Source organism: Talpa europaea, assembly GCF_964194135.1.
Source record: "Talpa europaea genome assembly, chromosome: 11".
NCBI classification, from domain to species: Eukaryota; Metazoa; Chordata; class Mammalia; order Eulipotyphla; family Talpidae; genus Talpa; species Talpa europaea.
This window is the reverse complement of record NC_140078.1, coordinates 75403009-75418208: the sequence shown is the minus strand read 5'-3', so window position 1 is coordinate 75418208 and position 15200 is coordinate 75403009. Positions and strand designations below refer to the sequence as shown.

The following is a 15200-nucleotide window of genomic DNA, read 5'->3' as shown; positions in this document are numbered from 1 at the left end:
AGAATATTTTCTGTTGATAGTAGATTCAGATTAAGAAGGCTGCATTTGTTCTTGTGCACACTTGAATCTGGGATCAACTGAAAGTGGGTATCCAAGAGCTCTTGAAAACAAGCATTGGCAGCATGTACAAGTCTTTACCTTTTAGGTGGATTTACCATTTTCCAAATCCAAAATCCCTTCAAGACTGGTGGGTGGAGATTGTCCCCTAAGAAGTTACTCTGTGGTGAGGTTTCGGGGGGTGGTGTCTGCACTTGGTGCGCCCGAGGGCCGGGAGCTCCTGAGGAGATCTGCGTTTGCTCCACTACCCTGGACCACCCCCTGGCCCCACCTCTGGCTGTCCTTCCCCTTGTGTTTTGTCCTGACACCTACGCCCCTGGGTTCGCTCTCATGTTCCTGGTAGCCTGGAGGGATTCTTGCCCACCCAACAGAGGGCCCCATTGCTCTGCCAGCAGTGCTGACTGTGCGGGAAGGTTCTTGCTCTCCCGTGCTGACAGTCTCTCCCAAAGCCTCTCTCCTGAGTGCAGAGTATTTGCCTGAGTAACTCCTCCAATGTATAAGGGGGCTAGAGGACCTAACCTCATGCGGCTCACACCTGGTACAATCTGCCCCGAGGAGCAGAGGCATCTCTGTAGCATCTGGGGGGCTAGAACTCCAGCCCTGAAGGCTCTGAGATGTCCCCCAGCACACACTCATGTTAGTCCAGCTCCCCAAAGCACAATGGCCTTGGAACACTTCTCTTTGCAGAGCCCCAAGCACCCACGAGGTCCTCAGGGACATGTTGCGGTGTTATTACAGACCTTGCACGGTGTCATCTGAGTGCTGGGGTCTGGTGTCACCAGGGAGATCGGCTCTTCTGCTTCAGACATCTGTGTGCTTAGCCATCTTCTTCAGTCACGTCCCTTTCGGCCAACTCCCTCACGCCGAACCTGCAGCCTCAGTTGCTGGCAGAATACAGCCCAAGCCAAGGAGGCAGTGGTCATGCCCATGCTCTATGTGCTACTTTAACTTCTTTCTGCTTTTCTCGTTTTGGGCACTGGGTTCATTTGACATTGTCTTATTCTGCCTGCATCTCCCCTGAAGTGTGTACTTGACATAGAATTGGTACACACAGTCCCCTCCCCTGCCCTTTGTGCTTACCTCATTTTTATCTCTTCAGTTTTTAAAGTGATTCTGTAATGGATTTGTGGGTTGACTTCAACTGATTAAAATAGTCTGTCACCAAACATCCATGGTACACAGTATGACATTAATTTTACTCTTAATTTTTTTTTGAAAAACTGAAATTGGTGCTCCTTCTGGACATGGTAGGGTACTCACTCCTGTTTCACAGTGGGAAGAGCAAAGGCAGCTGCCCCGGTGTCCCCTTACCAGAGTCCACTGTGGAGCCCAGGGTCATGGGGCTCATGTTCTACACTTTGAGGGTGGTGGCGGTGTCAGCTTCAACTGCCATCCCAGCCCTCTGCCCTGCCTCACCACCCTTCTCTGCTCTTTCTCCTGCAAGGTTCTGCCACCCTTCACCACTGGCAGCAGCTGGCCCAGCCTCACCTCGGGGGCATCCTGGACCCTCGGCCCGGTGTGGTCACCAAGGGCTTCCGGACACTGGACGTTGACCTGGACGAAGTGTACTGCCTTAACGACTTTGAAGAAGACGACACAGGTGACCACATTTCCCTCCCGGGCCTAGCTACCTCCACACCAGTTCAGCACCCAGAGACCTCAGGTGAGAGGTCCCGAGCACGCGTGACTGTCTCAGGCAGCAGAAGTTACCCCAGCCGGCCTCAGGCTTGCCCAGAGGAGATGCAGGAGCCGCCAGCGGCCACGGAGGAGGAGGAGGAGGAGGAGGGGTCTGGTGAGGGCACCGCGATAAGTCCTGTAAACCTGGCACCTTTACCAGAGGCAGAGTTCTGGGCCATTCTCACCTCTGTTCCGAGCGCCATCCGTAGTGCCTCTCTGTCTGTAGCTTCTGCTCGTCTGTGTGGGTGACAATCAAAGCATTCCATTGTGCGGTTCTGTTTTTTAATAGAGTCTGATGCCTCCTTTTTGTAACAAATGGGTGCCACTCCCTGCCCACCTTGGAGGTGCATGGCCCAGTGGGCTCTTGAAGCGGGAGCAGAGAAGGCTGCTAAAAAGAAGTGAATCGCCCCACATGTCCTCCCCCAACACCAGCTCCCGCTTCCTCTTGTGGGTCTTTCCCATGTCTGAAGGGCAAACTCTTTTTGAGTGCCTTGGTGATTTCCAAGCTGAGCTGAGCAGAGTTGGGCAGTTGTAGGAGAAATTATGAGTGCTAGGACTGGTCAGACAGTGAGCGTGAGAATCTGTTATATTGAAATAGAAAGAAGCCTAGAAAATATTCAGACAACACTGGATAAATCAGCCTTTTCACCCTTTTAACTCGATGAAAGTACATATTTTATCTCCAGCTTACACATGTGTTCAGAGTGGATTTTTAAAGAGTTAGTTTTTAGCAATCTCCTTAAACAAACCCTAAGAGAATGTCAGTAATGTCTCTTCCGCTAGATGCATCTGGAAAGATCTTTGATCTCCTACCCGCTGCCCCCTAGAAGCATTAAAGATGTGACTGTGAGTTTGTAGAAGTAGCCACCTCCTAGGTATCGATGGCATGAAAAACTGGGGTCTCAGGTTGTTTGGTTCTGATTTGCCCCAAATTTCTTGGCTCTCTTGCTGTTTGTGCTGAGAACAAGGAAGCTCTTCTGGGCTAAGGGGGGAGACCCAGGAAAGGAGGAGCCTTTTGGTGACAACCCAGTGTTGTCATCCTCGTGACATTCCCAAGGTGCCAGATTTGAGGAAGACATTCATCTTTGTGATCACTTTCTTTCGGCAACAGCCCCCATAAAACATGAGACAGCAGCTGAGCCAAGTGTCTGGGTGGCGTCGTCTGTGACTCAGACACCTGTGGCCAAGGGACTTTATTTGGGAGCAACTTTACTTAAGCTTCAGAAGTGTTATCAAGTAAAATGGATCTGTCTAGCACCTAGGTTTATTTATGGTTTAATGTATTTTGTAAGCAATTACATTGAATGAAAATGTTTATTATTTGTAGCTTCACACACAGGCAAGGGACCCCAGTGTTGCCTCCTTCTGTTACCAGCACCAGTGCCCATCTTGGGGGGCAGACATATCTTACCTGCTCTCCTGACACTGTGTCTGCAGAATTTGGGGTAGGGGGTGAGAGGTATCACATTGAGTATGACAGCCCCTCTCCGAAGCCCTGCAGGAGCAATAGAAGGAGAATCCTGTAAATTTAGAGAACCATTACATGAATCTTTGAGAAGTTGTACAGAAGGAATAAAGCACATCAAGCCAGCTAAAATTCCCTTAGACAGCAAAGGGAGAGCAGTGACCTATGTCCAGCCCACTTGCCTTGCAGTGAGCAAAGTTGTTTATTGCTTCTCCCCTCCTTATTCAAAGCTGCAGCAGGTTCACCCCAGTGGCAACTATGTTTGAGGAGAAACCCATGCATTCTCAGCTGAAACTGCAGAGGGGTCAGGTTGAAAGCATATGATCAAGAAGAATTAGGAAAGGTCTGATCACTTAGATGAGTGTCTTTTTGAACTTATTTTTTGGGTAAGACTCATCTTTAAAAGCTTGATGCAGAAGAGAAAGTTGCCAACACTTACTAGGCTTTGTTCTCTATTGGGAAGGACAGGACCATTTTTGATTCTTGGGGTGTAAGAAACGCATCTCTAAATAAATTATCCTGGAGGTCCCAAGCAGAGTCACAGGTGGACAGATCAGTTACAGGAAGACAGCTGAGACAGACAGGGCAGCTGGGTACATCCTCTGTCTTGGGGTTTGTATCCAGGCTGTCCTGGGCTCTGCCTTGTTCCAGACTTGCGCTCGCCCAGTGCTTGAATTTTTTTGTTGCCAAACAGCACAATCCGAGACAGGCTTCGTAGGAGAAAACGTTGAAGAGAGAAGGTGATTAACTTTTTTTCTTACTAGCATTCTGCTAGGAGGAAATTGGGAACACTGCCATAATGGGTATTTGGTCTAAAGACTGTTGTCGCATGGAGAAAGGGTTTTGCATACTGAAATAATATGATTACTATGTTTTGATGTATTATTGTATCATCATTTGCTGATTGATTTTTATAATCCCATGTCTTATAAAGGATGATTCCATGTTAATATATTGTAAATAACCTAGGTGATTAAAATGGACTGTTTAAAAAAATTTTTAGATTATAGTTCTACCTTATTCCAGTGACATACTTTGTGTTACTTTATGTAGAAAGCTCACTCTGTCAGAACTAGTCATTACCTTGTCCTGTCTATGTTCTGAATTTTAGCTCTCTAAGGAAGAGTCTGTTTGTGTAAAAGATGACGAGCAGAGTTCTAAAGTCACAGTTAGGTCAGTAGATGATTGGTTGGATGGACAACACAATTGAATTATCCTGGATCCTTAAAGGGGAGAAATTGATGGGTTTAAAGCACTGTAGGCAAAAGTGAGGCCAGTCTATTTTAATATTCATACACATAGAAACCATTTCAAGTGGGGAAAATGCCCTAAAATAGGCCCGTATAAGTCATGGCATCCTGCCTGGCTGTGGCCCTGCAGTGGATCTGTGTCATCACAGGAACTGAGATCCTAAAGGAATTACAGGAGGCAACATCACATTTGGCTAAAACAGCCCCTGAAAATCCCCTAAAGCTGCACCTGAGCCCCCAAGGGTAAAAGGCTGAACTTGTTTCTTTGGTGAGTTCCCTGTTGTCCAGGCTCTGTTCAGGAGCTGGGGAGCAAGGCAAGGAGGGAAGGGCATGGCTCTTGGGCGAAGTGGGAAGAGGGTGAGTTAATGCATTTATGGAACCTGCAAGCTGATCCAGGTCCACATGTTCAGTTAAGGGAAGAAAAGGAAGGTCAGGGCATTTTATTTTACACAAGTAACCACTTTTCATGAAGAGTGGGAAAAGACTATGGAAGCCTTTCAGTGCTTTGTGAAAATGGAGTTCCCATCTCCAAGATTTTCAGATGCATTGTAATTTTGAAAAAAAATATATTTTAAGAAGATATTGATATGAGCAAAAATAAAAAGCTTCGGGTGTGGAATGGCCAGCATTTCTCCGACATCAGAGGTCCCCTCTGAAGCATCCTTTATGTCTGTATGTTGCAGCTCACCATAGAACTTGTTGGGGGCATGTGCTTGGGCATCTGTGTGAGCTCAGGTTTCTCTTCAGTACTGGGTTCTGCAATGACATTTAGAGAGTAAAGCATCTGTTCTCCCCAGCGAGTAGACAGCCTGCCTTTCCCTGTGGATAGGAGAAGAGAACACAGTTCAGGTTGAATGAAATGCGTGAGCTGTGTAGACCGAGCAACCCTCACCCTGGTCCATGAAGCACACAGATAATCCCCAGTGCAGACGGCAGGGGTGCCCAGGGAGGAAGCTCCCACTTGGGACTGGGGGGCTGAGCCAGGGCAACCCCATGACTGGCTGCAGCAGCAGAATCTCAAATATCCCAGTTTCCAGACAATACCAGGCCCCATGGACCTCAGAGAAACACAGCTGTTCAGAACTATTTACCAAGTCTGTCCTCCCCAGCCTGAAAACCAGCAGGGTCTGCGAGCCAGTGAGCAGGGCAACTCTTATCCATATAAAACCCTCAGACACCCCCACGCGTGTGCTTGCATGTGGTGTGTTTCAGTATAGAGTCCACATGCCAGCACCCAGGATTGTAGTTTACCAATATAAAGGATCTTGATTAATCAAGGATAGTGAAACTTAAAAGCTATCTTTTGGATTTTGACCAGTATCAGAATCTGGGGGAAAAAGAGCATTTAAAAACAATAAAGGTTTAGGGTTTTGTTCCCCTATAAATTCAATCCTAAATAAAACACTTGATAAAAGCACTTGTGTCCATACCCAACTACCCTTCTCACAACACGCTGAGGCCTCCAGTTAGACTGAGACAAAGAGTTAGAATGAAGTAGAGGGGTGGAGTATTAAATCCAAGAAACCCTGCTCTTGGAGGCCTCAAAGTGAGCAACCTGAGGGGATGCTCAATTCCCAAGATGGAGCTTCTGGGATGTGGTGGGGCTGGGAACTTCCAGGGTGAGCCCTCAGCCCCAGCACCCACTTCCTGTGAGAGGAATGTGTTACCTGGGGCTCTTTCTTTGAGAAATCCCCTCCCTGCAGCAGAGACTATACAGTCCTCTGGCTCTGCTCTGAGAGTGTCAGGAGCCTGAGGCAGGCGCTCACTGTCTCTGTTGTGTCCCAAGGAAGGGAAGTGTTGCAGCGGCCTGGCAGTCAGTGGTGACCGAGGAGAGCTGGCGGGTCCAGGCGTCGCAGTGGTATTTTGGAGGGGACCAACCTCTGGCTTTGGCACTCTTGACACTTGTTGATTTTCTTTGGTCTTCTTAAAGCTATCTATTTCTTCTGGGGAATGATGACTTCTGAATTTTTAGCAGCCTTTTCCTATCCCCAAAACCCATTTCTATAAAATGGGTTTTGCTTCTGCTAATGTAACTGTCTCTAAAATGTGCATCTTATAATACCCGTTGCAATCGAAGACCTAATATATAATAGGGTGGAGGAGTAAGTGGACATTTGTGATTTGTTTGATGTTCTGGCCATGTGTTCAAATGGGGTGCGCTTCTCATTGTAAATCCAGCCTTGCTTTGTTTTTTTGAAAATAACCTCTCTCTTTAAACTGTTCTGCCCTGACTTTTGTATTTGCTACATTTTTCTTTTCTCTCTCCCACCCAAATAATCGCTCATGCCCATTATTGGGGTGCTTTTCTCAGCCTTTTTCTTGCTTTGCTTCTAGACTGTATTGCAGCAAGAGATTCGTGATTGTTTGGTTGCCTTTTCTTCATAGCTTATTTCTTTTGTTTGTTTGCAGCACTTTCTCAGTTATCTGAGTTGCTAAGCTGTTACCATTATTGGTTGAGAAACAAAGATTCATAAAGGCTCTTTCCATATGTGTTGTTTTTCCCCTTTGCTCTGCCTGGAGCCTCCCTGGGCAGTGCCCAGTGCCAGCTGCCAGGGGCCACAGGAGGCCCCGCACAGAGATGGGTCGGGCCACAATCAGGGAGCAAAGCAGTGCTGCACTGCCCCTCCCATCACCACCCCATGTCTGTGCTCTGGCTTTGTCCCGCCTGCCTCCTGTTGATGTGTCTCCAGCATTTTTTTCATTCCATCTGATTGTTTTTGTTTTGTTTTTTAAAAAAAAAAAATGCCTGCGTGTGAATCTTTAGGTTTGGGGCACCGGTCTCTTCTGTTTTGTTTTTCTTTTTGTCAAATTTAAGAGAAAGCTTGCCATAAAGAACTACAAGACTCCAGTTGACAGCCTTTTGGATCTTCAGAGTGCTCATGGCCTCTGATAACCCAGTCTGTTTTCTCCCAGGAGGTCTCTGGGGCTGAGCTGCTGCAGGGGCGGGGGCGGGCACGGTCACAGTACTCCATTGCGCTTGCTGTTTGGAGCAGCTTTTTTTTTCTTTTCCACTTTTTTCTTCTTTTTTTAACATTTGAGTTATGAATGAGGATGACTCTACAATCATGATGTCTCCTGTCGACTCTTCTTACTCACCAGCTTCCTGATGCTTGGTCCTAATGCTTCCGTGATTGACTTTGCTCCAGATCATGGTCTTCAGCTGCCTTAACACAGCTTTAGAACTCTAAAAAGGAAATGAGTGGAGGACAAATTGCTTCCCTCTCATTTTCATTAGAAATCAGATGTCCTAGAGAGGGGAGGAAGCAGCCGGAGGGCTGGTCCTATTTTACTGCTGCCGTTTGTCAGACCAGACCCGATCCTGGAGCCTTAGCGGCACAGAAAGCCTCAGGCTCTGGGTTTCTTGCCATGTTGTTGCTGAGGCAGCTGAGGTCTCATTTCCTACCCTGCTGACCGCAGATGGACAGTAGTGGAGCCAGCTCCCCAAGCCCCATTTGTGTAAATAAAAAAGGGAGGTGGAAGCCTTACCCGTTTCCAATGCTGAGCATTTCTCCACGCTCTGAACAGGGCATGGCTCCTGTTTGCCAATGAAATGTAAAGTAACAAAAGAAGGAAGCCAATTATGACCTCTGACGAGGGCAACCAAATTTACCCCCAAGGGCCCATTACAGGCCTCCCCCCAAGCTGGAGCCACTACTAGCCAAGTAATGCTGATGCGGAAGCCTGTCTGGATTGGGTTGGAAGCTGAAGTCCTATGCTCTGCAGAACGGTGCTCAGAGTGTGGTCCTTTCTGAGGAACCATCTTCAATGCAGAACATTTGCATTTCGCCTTCCTTGTCCAGATCCAGCCAACGAGGTTGCTTATCGCTTTTTGCATCTGTTAAGGGCCATGCTGGATTTTTACTTTTCTCGTGTGTATACTTGGATGCAAGGAATATGTTTTGTCTCCTCCAACCCCCCAATTTAGCACACCACCCTGGGAAGTGCATGTCACAGACCAACTCCACCTTCACCTTCACCACCTGCCGCATCCTGCATCCTTCAGATGAGCTCACAAGGGTCACGCCAAGGTAAGGGGCCTCGGCCCTGGGGGGTAGGGGTAGGGGGAGTTTGAGGTGCTCTCCACAGGAGTTAACATCAAGAAAGGCCGAAGTAGAGATGACTTCAAAAAGTAACTCTAACTCTAGCCAACGTGAGCATCTCATGGGGGTTTGCACTCACGAATTCTGGGCCCCATCTTTCCTTTTGAATCAGGACTGCCATTAATTCAAAGCCGATTGAGCGAGATAGGTCCAGACCCGCCTCACATGGCCTTTTCTTTGGCCACTGAATAGATTCTTAGGCTCCTCCTGAGCCAATTGAAGCAGATACTGCCCTAGGCCCAAGGCCCAGTCCTGTTTTTTTTTTTTGCCCCAAGGTCTGCAGTAGAGCTTGGGGTGCTTTCACAGATGGGGTTATTGAGCCCATGGAAACCCTTAGGCCTCTGAAATAGACCTCAGGAATCATGCATGAAGGCCACACGCTAACAACTAAAGTGACAGGATTTGAAGACTGTACCATGTGCCCAGCATGGTCTGTTTGCCTCTGGTGCCTCAAGAAGCAACTGATAAAGATTGACACCATGTGGCAGGAGGACTTGTATGGCATGGGGGGTGCCTGCTTGACTTGACTCCAGGCCTTCCACAGCTTCCAGTGAAAGGGAAGGTCGTCCTAGCATGGACGAGTGGCTCCCTCCGTCATTTTCTCCCTGGCAAGATGCCAGAGTTAACAGAAGGTAAAGTAGAAAGGGAGGGAGACAAGATGGGCCCACGCAGCGGGAGCAGTGCCCCAAGGAGCACCTTAAACTCTGAATAACTCTCCGCAGGTCATGTGAGAAGGACGCCGAAGCAGCCCTATGCCCTGTTGAGCTGAGAGGAGATGTAGGGCAGAGTGTGAGCCCACGGGCGAGGCAGGGGGTGAGCACACCGCCAGCAGGGCCTGCCTGGAGGGCCACGTGGAAGGAGCTGTGTGTGCGCACATGGCCTGCACTAACCAGGACTTAGGCGTGGATGTGTCTCTGTGGTTGTGCCTGCCTAACGTGGCCTTGGTGGTGGAAACCCCTAACCCATCTAAACACCTGGCCAACCCAATCGTGAACACTAATCCAGGCCTAACTGAAGCTCTCACCAGAAGGGATCTCTAGATTTGAGCTTGTCTCTCCATCTCCCTTCCTGGAGAATCTGGCTTTCCCATCCCATGGCTTTTTGTTTGGAAGAGATCATTTTGAAGCCACGGCCAGTGCTTCCCCATGGGTGAAGCTGGTGCCCTGGCACTCCTCTGACTGGCTGCAGGCTCAGGAGTGCGCAGGTCTGCATTTGTGAGTCCATGATGCCTTGTCAGAGATGGAGAACGCCTGCAAAGTTAGCAGCAAGAGGTGGCTTTTTACCTGGATTTGAAAAAAATGACACCTTGGAACCAAATCGAAAATCTTTCTAGGACTGGCCCTGTAATCAGATGTCACATCCAAAACTTTTTTCCCCTGTAACTCATAGATCAGTGTCCAGTAGAATCCCACCTCCACCTTCTGAAAGTCCACCTTTTAACCTTAGGGATCTGCTGCCATTTCTAATCCCATGTTTGTGAGTGTTCCTGACCTACCATCATCCCCACGCCCAAGCTTGTGTGATGGGCCTGCTCTGTGTTCCTAGTCCTGGCAGCCAGCTGTGAGGCCCCCTGAGTGGGGAGATAGATGATGCCCCAGCTTGTACTTGCTTTTGAACTGTCCTTCCCATGGCGGGTGGGGTGGAATAAGGCTCTCTCCTGTCATTCCAAGGGGCTGCTCTAGAACAGATCTGATCCCTTTTGCCCAAGCTAACTGGCCCTCCCCCTACCACACTGGGGAGAGAGGGCTCTGTCCCCCAGCTCCTGGGGACCACACTGCTCCAAGGGGCAGCTGCAGCCCCAGGTACACTTAGGCAGGCACTGGAGCAGATCTCACAAGACTGTTTAGAGGGATGTCCTGCCTTGACCTGAGGTTGCTCATCCAGGAACAGTGTGGGGCTTCCTGCCTGTGTGACCTCACCTCATCCTGTAGCAGCTGTTAAAAGGGACCCTTTCCTGTCTAAGGAGACATCAGTGCTTCCCCCGCCACCTCCTGTTATACTTTTCTGTCCTAACTTCCTTCATTGCTAGGTCCCAGATTCCAGAACATAGATCCTCAGTCAGCATGCCTTGAGTGGGCAAAGAGCTGCAGGGGCCCCTTCTGTAGTGGCTCCATCGATATGATCTGATAATGGGTGACATGGCTTTGTTGAACCCCAAACTCCACTCATCACAGAGGATTTGGACACCCATGGAAGGAGCACAGTTCTGGGAGTGTGGGTCCCGGGCCTGCTGCTGTCTCCCCTGCACCCAAGAACTTTCCACCTGGGCTTGTCCCACCTTGTTTGGCCATTGGTAGGATACACTCTCACATCCCATAGTCCTCTTAGTCCCTGGTTAACTTCTTGCCTCAGGGAAGTAGATACTAGGTAGGAACACTGGATTTTGAGTAAATTTGGTAGGGGAAGAAAGTTGATTTGCAGAAGGGTCTCCTCCCATATCTCTGACTACCTTGGGGTTCAAATCCAGAGTCTTCCACTTCATAGCCAGGAGTGACAGTGAGTGAGTTCCTAATCTCTGAGACTCAGTTCTCTCATCTGCAAAGGGGATAGTTTAGGCCCCCCACCAGGGCTGAGAAAAGGGTCTCCTGCTGACTTCAACCAACCCATGTCCCTTTTAAGGGCACACAAGGCCTCTTTAAGTGAGCGAGAGGATGGACACAAAAAGAGGCATGGGGAAGCCTAGGCTGAGGGAGTCCTCACATCTTGTCCCAGGCCTGCTCTGCACCCCTGCAGGAGAATGGCCATGGACCCTTTGCATGGTGCTCATGGGCATTTTCTGATGAGTGACCTGTTGTCTTTTCCTGTCAGCCTTAACTCGGCCCCGACTCCAGCTTGTGGTAGCTCCAGCCACTTGAAGTCCACGCCGGTAGCGACGCCATGCACCCCACGGAGACTGAGCCTGGCTGAATCCTTCACCAACACCCGTGAGTCCACCACCACCATGAGCACGTCTCTGGGGCTGGTGTGGCTGCTGAAGGAACGGGGCATTTCCGCGGCCGTGTACGACCCCCAGAGCTGGGACAGGGCCGGCCGGGGCTCCCTCCTGCACTCCTACACCCCCAGGATGGCTGTGATCCCCTCCACCCCGCCCAACTCACCTATGCAGACACCCACTTCCTCACCGCCCTCCTTCGAGTTCAAGTGCACGAGCCCTCCCTATGACAACTTCCTGGCTTCCAAGCCGGCCAGCTCCATCCTGAGGGAGGTGAGGGAAAAGAAGAACGTCCGGAGCAGCGAGAGCCAGACGGATGTGTCTGTCTCCAACCTCAACCTCGTGGACAAAGTCAGGAGGTTTGGCGTGGCCAAAGTGGTGAACTCAGGGCGAGCCCACATCCCCACGTTGGTGGAGGAACCAGGACCTCTCCTCTGTGGGCCCCCTGGCCCAGCGCAGACCTTCGTCCCTGGAGGCCTGGTACCCGAGGGCCTGCCTCTCGGATGCCCCACCGTCACCAACGCCATCGGCGGGCTGCAGCTCAACAGCGGCATCCGGCGGAATCGCAGCTTCCCCACCATGGTGGGGTCCAGCATGCAGATGAAAGCCCCCGTGACTCTCACCTCGGGCATCTTAATGGGTGCTAAGCTTCCCAAACAGACTAGCTTGCGGTGAGGATGGGAGGGGCCCTTCCTGGAGCAGACTGGTCTTACGCCCGCCTCCCTCTCCAACCCGCACCGCACTGTCCCTCTTCCCTCCTCTGCCCACCCCTCCTGCGCTAGACAAATCAACCTCGTGCCTAGTGGGGGAAGAGTGGAGACTGTGTAAAATGTGTACATAAGACTTGGCGCTCTTGGCCTCGCCCTGCCCGTCCTTGGATCCAACTGGAAACGCCCCAGCACCGTCCTCGCTCTGAGGACTCGCCAGTGCTGGCCTGCGGGCGGGGCGGGCAGGTGTCCTTTTCTCCTTCTTTCCTTTAAGAAGCACTGAAACTCCCAAGTGTGTTCTTATCCCATGGATAGGAACCAGTGAATTCTTGGCTGGCTGCCAGCGCTTCACCTGGGGCGCTGTCCCCTGGCGTGGGCACAGCGCTTCCGGCCCGGGTGCCGCCGCGGCCACCTCGCCCACCTGGTAAGAAGCCTCGGCCCGGCCACACGCAGCCGCTGTAGCTCTCGTGATGGGAGAGCTGCTCGTTTCCTTGATGGGTGGCCCGGCTTCTCCAAGACCTACACTATTCTGCTTCAAGGGACGGTCGCTTCCTTTTCGAGGTGTGACTTTCCTTTCATGCCTTCCCCCTGAAGTCATCCTTCGATGTTTTGTCATCAGCTCTCAGGCCAGACATCTGACCCAAAAGAGAATGTATTTCCACTTGTGCTGCGCCGTTCAGCAGCCCCTGTGTGTTCTGTGTGATTGGGGTCTCCCTTTTTTTTCTATTCAGGGAAGTAATGGTACTAGATGGAAGTCACAGTGTCTGTTTTCCCTCTGGACGACACCGGCATACAGGTTTCCAACACCCCAAACCACCAGTGAGGTAGCAGCCTATTTCTGGAACCCAGTGTCACAACCACGTTGATTAGACAGTGTAAGAACAGGAGATGGGGAAGGGGGTGAGATTTGGCAACAGCGAAAGAGAAAGAGAAGAACCACAACCAGACGTGATACCAAACTGGTTCAAGGAAGGATGGAGGCTTGGCGTCCTGCTGGCGCCAGTCCGTACCCCAAAACCTGACACTGGTCCCCGGGCCATCGCTCATGTGGTCTTCTGTGGCTGCCATTCTGTGCCCACGTTTTGCCTTTTTGTTTCAGAACAGAGTGATCACAGCCAGCCATCTTCCTCCGTGCCCCCTCCCCTAGCCCTTTGTCTCCTTGTGCCACTTTTTATCCTTAGGGAAAGGTAGAGGTGCTTGTGAGGAGAGCCGTGAAGGAACAGGGAGCCTGGTCCTGTTGCTGTCACCTACCAACAAAGTCTTGAATTTTTATTTATTATTTGTGTGTGCTATATTGTAAACAAACATCCTCTCTCCTTTCCAGCTCCGGTCACAGTGTCTCTGTGGCATCCTAATCCAATAACTTATTTATTCTAATCTGAGGACCGCACTGTACATCAAGGTGTGCCATGTCCATTTGGTCCAGACATGGATGGAAGGATCACCTCATATGCAAATGAAACTCACTTTGCATCCCACATGCCCCACCACCCCCCTTAGCAAAAGATGTGACCTTCAGTTGAGTGAGTGTAATCTTACATCCACTGAAGATGCTTTGAGAAAGTCCCCAGGAACAAGCTTTGATCCCATGATTTCAGACTGTTCTCTGAACATGAGGGCATTGGTTAATTATGTTTCCAACTCTCCTTACTGTAGTATGTGTGCACTCACTGCAAGGAACTTATATCTTTTTATTTGAATGTATTTTAAAGCAGTAGGTAGAATAACAAAGGAATGTGAAAACCCTGAACTGAATGGACCACTTTATGTATTCAGAGAGGAGCCACCCTTCATCACAAAGGAAATATCAGTGTAAAAATCAGCAATTTGGAGGTTGCAGTATTTAGTGTAGTAAATAAAAAAACGATCAACCTTGTGCAACCACTACCAAAAAGTGTGTTGTAATGCATCAAAAATCAACAATAAAATTTTATTTGCTCATGAATATCAATAAAATAAGTTCAAATGATGGAAACTACATTGGTATTCTGAATTGTATTTATCTTTTCATGGAGGAGATCTTTTATGTAAGACTTGAAGTTATTCTGCTCTTTGGGGAATTTAAATGAAAGTTATATTTTAAATACGGTACTATCCACCTTTTCTTTTAAGATAACACTATAATAACACTATACCTGAGACAACTTTCCAGTCAACCTGAAGGTCTTTACCTTTCAGGGCTACATACTATTCCACCATGTGCACTCACCCACTGTGAATATATATATACCCCTATGGGCAAGTTCCCTATAGCTGCGTGTTGAGGTAATTCTAATCTTTTTTTATATTACATTGCATATCCACAAATTTTCACATATGCGTGCACATATGTGGGATAAATTCCCAGATGTTGCCTCCGTAGAATTAAGAGAATTTAAAACCAAAGATGGTGGAGGGTCAGTCACCAGATAGAGACCTGTGGGAACAGAAGGATGAAATAAATCTATTTACTATTTAGAATCAGTTAAATTATGTAAGCAAACTTGTTAGTTGGGGGCGGCATCTTGGATTTTTATTTTTTTTTTTAAAGAGGCATGCATTTTTATTTATTTATGATTTATTTATTTGTTTGTTTTGTTTATACAAGCACTGGGTACAGTCAGAAGCGCGGGAGGGTGAGAGAATTCACCAGAGCCAGAGCGGGGAGCAGAGCAGGCAGAAGGACCGAAGTACACTGCTGAGGGGAGCAGCGGGCGGCAGGAGAGGTCTGCGCGCCATGTGGGACCCTCCTCTGGTGGCCGGGGAGCAGCCGGGGATCGAACCGGCACTGCAGAGGCTGCGGGCAGCTTCGCAACCCAGCGCTCAACCGTTGCGCCACCGGGGAGGCCCGGCATCTTGGATTTTTAAATCAAGGCCTACTATTTGGTAATGGTGTGACCTTGGGCAAACCACTTATTTTCTGTGGGGCCTCCATTTATTTTTTAACCGGTAAAATGGGGACAATAATATACCTTCAAGTTCATTTGTCGTGTAAATAAGTTTGCCTATCTACCGTGTGCTTATTCTAGGCAA

General features: G+C 49.3%; 1 protein-coding gene across 6 annotated transcripts in view; it reads left to right on the top strand.

Annotated features, from left to right (window-relative positions):
• Positions 1-12156, top strand: part of TRAK1 (trafficking kinesin protein 1) — a gene marked incomplete at both ends in the record, with an annotated part of 104999 nt that extends 92843 nt beyond the window's left edge. For 2 of the 6 annotated variants that reach the window (XM_084248392.1, XM_084248394.1), the window contains 3 exons: positions 1502-1657; positions 8375-8477; positions 11358-12156. In XM_084248392.1, coding sequence (XP_084104518.1) covers positions 1502-1657; positions 8375-8477; positions 11358-12156 — 1058 coding nt within the window. Of the gene's footprint in view, positions 1-1501; positions 1984-8374; positions 8478-11357 lie in introns of those variants that run through there. The other 4 variants (XM_084248391.1, XM_084248393.1, XM_084248390.1 and 1 more) reach the window with 3 other exon arrangements.
• Between the last annotated feature and the right edge of the window lie 3044 nt (positions 12157-15200).